At 61.7% G+C, this 6485-nt stretch overlaps 1 protein-coding gene across 1 annotated transcript; it reads right to left on the bottom strand.

Moving 5' to 3' along the window:
* Positions 1–36: 36 nt before the first annotated feature.
* FBXO46 (F-box protein 46) lies at positions 37–6000 on the bottom strand (the record flags this gene model as incomplete). Its single annotated transcript, XM_082076584.1, has 2 exons — positions 3962–6000; positions 37–598 (listed from the first exon to the last, which is right to left on the bottom strand). The coding sequence occupies exons 1-2, from the start codon at positions 5461–5463 to the stop codon at positions 37–39; spliced, it is 2064 nt and encodes a 687-aa protein (XP_081932710.1). The 5' UTR covers positions 5464–6000.
* Positions 6001–6485: the final 485 nt, after the last annotated feature.

Here is a 6485-nt window from a genome sequence, read left to right as displayed (position 1 = left end):
AGGGGACTCTGGGGGCGGGGCCTCGCGGGAAGAGGCCTATGCGGGTGATGAGGGCGCTGCTGATTGGGCGAAAGGACTCTCGGGGGCGTGGTCAGCCGGGAGCGGGGGCTCCGCGGGAAGGGGAGGGGCCTGCGCTAGGCGCTGCTGATTGGGCGAGGGGACTGTCGGGGGCGGGGACTCGCGGGAAGGGGCTTTTGTAGAAAGGGGCGGGGCCTGCACGGGTGATGAGGGCGCTGATGATTGGGCGAGGAGACTCCAAGGGGCGGGGCTTCCTGGAGGCGGGAACAGCGCCCAGGACGTTGTTTGTATGGCGGGGGGCGTGGCCTCTATGAGGCGGGCGCTGATTGGACGAAGGGACAGCCGGGGGCGGGAGCGGCGAGTAGGACGTTTATATGGGGGGGCGTGGCTTACGGGGGAAGGGGAGGGGCCTGCGCGGGTGACCAGAACGCTGCCGATTGGGCGAGGGGCGTGGCCTCTCTGGGGCGGGCAGTGGAGACGCCGCTGATTGGGCGAGCGCGGGTGGGCGTGGCTTCCGCGCCGCTCCGAGGCGCGGGAACGCGCGTGCGCGAATGACAAACGGCGGGAAAGGGGACACGGCCTGGGGGGACACACAACACATTGACACGGGATGTGCCCACCCCCCAAATGGTGATGTCACCACCGATGTCACCTGGGGGAGGGGGGGCGGGGGGTGTCACTCCAAGTTGTCACCATGGACCCGGATGTCACCCCAGATGTCACCAACCACTTGGGGTCACCCCCCAATGCAGATGTCACCCCCCTTGGGGTCACCCCAATGACGATGCCACCCCCTCGGTGACAATGCAGATGTCCCCTCCTTGGGGACAATAGAGATGTCACCCCCATTGGTGACAATGCAGATGTCACCCCCTTTGGTGACAATGATGTCCCCTCCTTGGGGTCACCCCAATGACGATGTCACCCCCTTGGTGACAATGCAGATGTCACCCCCATTGGTGACAATGATGTCCCCTCCTTGGGGTCACCCCAATGACGATGTCACCCCCATTGGTGACAATGCAGATGTCACCCCCATTGGTGACAATGATGTCCCCTCCTTTGGGTTCACCCCAATGATGATGTCACCCCCTTGGTGACAACGATGTCCCCTCCTTGGCTTCACCCCAATGATGATGTCACCCCCTTGGTGACAATGATGTCCCCTCCTTGGGGTCACCCCAATGATGATGTCACCCCAATGACAATGTCACCCCAATGACGATGTCACCCCCTCGGTGACAATGATGTCCCCTCCTTGGGGACAATATAGATGTCACCCCCATTGGTGACAATGCAGATGTCACCGCCATTGGTGACAATAGAGATGTCCCCTCCTTGGGGTCACCCCAATGACGACGTCACCCCTTTCGGGGACCATGATGTCCCCTCCTTGGGGACACCCCCCAATGCAGATGCCACCCCCTTGGTGACAACACACATGTCACCCCCATTGGTGACAATAGAGATGTACCCTCCTTGGGGACAATAGAGATGTCACCCCCATTGGTGACAATGATGTCACCCCCCTTGGGTTCACCCCAATGACGATGTCACCCCCTTGGTGACAACCATGTCCCCTCCTTGGGTTCACCCCAATGACGACGTCACCCCCTTGGTGACAATGCAGATGTCACCCCCATTGGTGACAATGATGTCCCCTCCTTGGGGACATCCCAATGACGATGTCACCCCCTTGGTGACAATGATGTCACCCCCCTTGGGTTCACCCCAATGACGATGTCACCCCCTTGGTGACAATGCAGATGTCACCCCCATTGGTGACAATGATGTCCCCTCCTTGGGGACATCCCAATGACGATGTCACCCCCTTGGTGACAATGATGTCACCCCCCTTGGGTTCACCCCAATGACGATGTCACCCCCTCGGTGACAATGATGTCCCCTCCTTGGGGTCACCCAATGACGACGTCACCCCAACGACGACGTCACCCCAACGACGATGTCACCCCCATTGGTGACAACCCACCCCCATCCCCCATCATCATCCATCACACTCCACAACCCTCCACAATTCCCCCTTTTTTTCTTCTTTCCCCAACCCCACCGCGCCCCCAAAACGCCCCCAAACGCCCCCAAACCGCCCCAAAACCCCCCAAAAACCTCCCCTCACCTCCCCTCCTGGTTCACCCAATTATTATCATGCAGCCCCACGCGGCACCCGGGCGCCTCCTTGTCCCCGCGCCGGCAGCACATCCAATAGGATCGCCCGTAGGGCAGATCGTGGTGATGGGCTTTGGGGTCCCTGGGGGGTCCCATGATGGGCTTTGGGGGTCCCTGAGGGGGTTTGGGGGTCACTGGGTGGGGGGTTTCCATGATGGAGTTTGGGGGTCCCAGGGGGGGTTTGGGGGGGTCCCATAGTCAACCCCATGGTCACCCCCATTGGTGACGATACAGATGTCACCCCCATTGGTGACAATGATGTCCCTCCTTTGGGTTCACCCCAATGATGATGTCACCCCCTTGGTGACAATAGAGATGTCCCCTCCTTGGGGTCACCCCAATGACGATGTCACCCCCTTGGTGACAATGATGTCCCCTCCTTGGGGTCACCCCAATGACGACATCACCCCAATGACGATGTCACCCCCTCGGTGACAATGATGTCCCCTCCTTGGGGACAATATAGATGTCACCCCCATTGGTGACAATGCAGATGTCACCACCATTGGGGACAATAGAGATGTCACCTCCTTGGGGCCACCCCAATGACGACGTCACCCCTTTCGGGGACCATGATGTCCCCTCCTTGGGGACACCCCCCAATGCAGATGCCACCCCCTTGGTGACAACACACATGTCACCCCCATTGGTGACAATAGAGATGTCACCCCCATTGGTGACAATGCAGATGTCACCCCCTTGGTGACAATGATGTCCCCTCCTTGGGTTCACCCCAATGACGATGTCACCCCCTTGGTGACAATAGAGATGTCCCCTCCTTGGGGTCACCCAATGACGATGTCACCCCAATAACGATGTCACCCCAATGACGATGTCACCCCCTCAGTGACAATGATGTCCCCTCCTTGGGGACAATAGAGATGTCACCCCCATTGGTGACAATGCAGATGTCACCGCCATTGGTGACAATAGAGATGTCCCCTCCTTGGGGTCACCCCAATGACGATGTCACCCCCTTGGTGACAATGCAGATGTCACCCCCATTGGTGACAATGATGTCCCCCCTTGGGTTCACCCCAATGACGATGTCACCCCCTTGGTGACAATGATGTCCCCTCCTTGGGGTCACCCCAATGACGACATCACCCCAATGACGATGTCACCCCCTCGGTGACAATGATGTCCCCTCCTTGGGGACAATAGAGATGTCACCCCCATTGGTGACAATGCAGATGTTACCGCCACTGGGGACAATATAGATGTCCCCTCCTTGGGGTCACCCCAATGATGATGTCACCCCCTTGGTGACAATAGAGATGTCCCCTCCTTGGGGTCACCCCAATGATGATGTCACCCCCTTGGTGACAACGATGTCCCCTCCTTGGGTTGACCCCAATGATGATGTCACCCCCTTGGTGACAATAGAGATGTCCCCTCCTTGGGGTCACCCCAATGACGATGTCACCCCCTTGGTGACAACACAGATGTCACCCCCTCGGTGACAATGATGTCCCCTCCTTGGGGTCACGCCAATGCAAATGTCACCCCAACGACGATGTCACCCCCTCGGTGACAACCATGTCCCCTCCTTGGGGTCACCCCAATGACGACGTCACCCCAACGACGATGTCACCCCCATTGGTGACAACCCACCCCCATCCCCCCATCATCATCCATCACACTCCACAACCCTCCACAATTCCCCCTTTTTTTCTTCTTTCCCCAACCCCACCGCGCCCCCAAAACGCCCCCAAACGCCCCCAAACCGCCCCGAAACCCCCCAAAACCGCCCCCTCACCTCCCCTCCTGGTTCACCCAATTATTATCATGCAGCCCCACGCGGCACCCGGGCGCCTCCTTGTCCCCGCGCCGGCAGCACATCCAATAGGATCGCCCGTACGGCAGATCGTGGTGGTAGGGTTTGGGGTGCCAGCGGCACAGCGACACGTCCCCCCGCTCGTAGCGCTTCTTGCACTGTTTACACGGGTCGTCGCGGTAAAGCGGGTGCCGGCTCCACCGCGAGTCGGCGCCGCGCACGCCGAACGTCTCGATGATGGATTTGAAGTAGTGGCAGCAGCACTTGAGCGCGGCCAGAGCGCGGGTGGGCAAGTAGCCGAAAATCTTCACCATGACGTGCTCGGGGAGGAGCAACATGTATTGTCGGGGCTCTAAGAGGCGTTGGATCTTGAACCGGATCTCCAAAAAGTCGTGCGAAACGTGCCGGTACAAGCGGCACAACGAGGGGTCGCCGGCGGCGCCGCGACGCTCATCGGGGTCGTCAACCGGGATCGGCGCTTGGGCGGCGACACCGAACAGTTCGCCGGGTGGCGGCGGCGGCGCCGCCTGTTCTTGGGTGGACAAGCGCACGGTTTCCTCCGTCGCCTTCTTGGCGCCGTCGTTGCCGAAAAAGACGCATTGATCCACCACGCCGGTCACCACCACGTCCACGTGGAAGCCGGCGGCGCAATGCGGCGCCACCGGGTTGCCAGGGTCACCGGATGCGGCGCCGGGCTCGGCGTTGCTCGGCAACAGCGTCTCCACGGTGTTCGGCAACAGCGTCTCGGCGTCGCTCGGCGCCGGGGTGATCAACCGATACAGATCGCAGGTGATCTTGTCTTTGGACCGCGCCGGTTCGGCGATGCGGAAGGCGATGCGCACCTCGCCGGGGGACGCGGTGACGCCGGCGTCGCCGCCTGTTTGCCGCAAACCATTGGGCGCCGCGGTGGCGGCGCCGCGGTGCCGCGATTCGAATTGCGCCACGGCCTCGGCGACGCGGCTACAATCGGCAACGCTCGTTGTTTTGGTGTCGGAACCGTCGGCGATGGCGCGTGGGAGCCCCTGAAGCGCCAGCGCCGCGCGGCGCTCGACCAGCGCCACCATGTCGGCCACCGAAATCAAGTCGGCTCCATCGTCATCGACGTCATTGGTGTCATTGGCGTCGGCGGCGGCGTCGGCGTCACCTCTGGGGGGGTCGTGGCAGCGGCGTCGGCGTTTGGCTTTGGAGCTGTGGCCCCCCCAGTGGCCCTTGACCTTGCCCTTGACCTTGGGGGCGGCGCCGCATTGGTGGGCCACGAAAAACGCCACCTTCTCTTTGGTGTTGCCGGGTTTGATGACGTACCAGGTGTCCAGCAGGACGCGGCCGTCGGGGGGCGGCGGCACCTCGGGGACGTCGGGGACATCGGGGACGTCGGGGGGGACGTTTGGGGTGCGGGGGAAGGGGGGGCATGGGGGGTTGGGGGTGTAGGTGGCGAAGGGGCGGGGGCACCAGAGGTGGAGGGGGGGGAGGGGGTTGGGGTCCATCAGGGGCGCATGGTGGGGGGGGGGCGGTGGGGGCGGTGGGGGCGGTGGGGACAATGGGGACAATGGGGGCAATGGGGGCAATGGGGGCGATGGGGACAATGGGGATGATGGGGACGATGGGGACGATGGGACGTTAGGGATGATGGGGATGATGGGGACCTTGGGGATGGTGGGGACGATGGGGACAATGGGGACGATGGGGACAATGGGACCTTATGGATGATGGGGATGATGGGGACAATGGGGACGATGGGGACGAGGGGGACCTTGGGGACAATGGGGATGAGGGGGACGTTGGGGACAATGGGGACAATGGGGACGTTAGGGATGATGGGGATGATGGGGACGATGGGGACAATGGGGACGATGGGACCTTATGGATGATGGGGACGATGGGGACAATGGGGATGAGTGGGACGTTGGGGGCAATGGGGACAATAGGGACGTTAGGGACAATGGGGACAATGGGGACTATGGGGACCTTGGGGACGCTGGGGACACCGTTGGGGACCTTGGGGACGCCGGGGATGGGTCCAGGCCTGGAGGAGAGAGAAGAGCGTTAGGGGGGTTGGGGACAGTTTGGGGACAATATGGGGACAATATGGGGCTGGGGGGGACAATATGGGGACAGTATTGGGGTGGAGGGGACAGTATGAGGACAGTATGGGGACAATATGGGGCTGGTGGGGACAGTTTGGGGACAATATGGGGACAATATGGGGCTGGCAGGGACAATATGGGGCTGGTGGGGACAGTTTGGGGACAATATGGGGCTGGGGGGACAATATGGGGTTGGTAGGGACAATATGGGGACAGTACAGGGCTGGTGGGGACAGTTTGGGGCCAGAATGGGGCTATTGGGGACATTATGGGGACAATCCGCAGCTGCACACTCACCCGCACGCCCCGCCCCTCGCCCTGCAGGCCACGCCCCCAACCCCCTAGGCCACGCCCCCTCCCCGGCCCCGTTCCGGCGTCCGGCCCTTAAAGCGGCAACGGCCCCGCCCCTTTTAACGCCCGCC

Source organism: Streptopelia decaocto, assembly GCF_964273445.1.
Source record: "Streptopelia decaocto genome assembly, contig: HAP1_SCAFFOLD_1751, whole genome shotgun sequence".
Taxonomy (NCBI): Eukaryota; Metazoa; Chordata; class Aves; order Columbiformes; family Columbidae; genus Streptopelia; species Streptopelia decaocto.
This window is presented reverse-complemented; position numbering and strand designations above follow the sequence as displayed.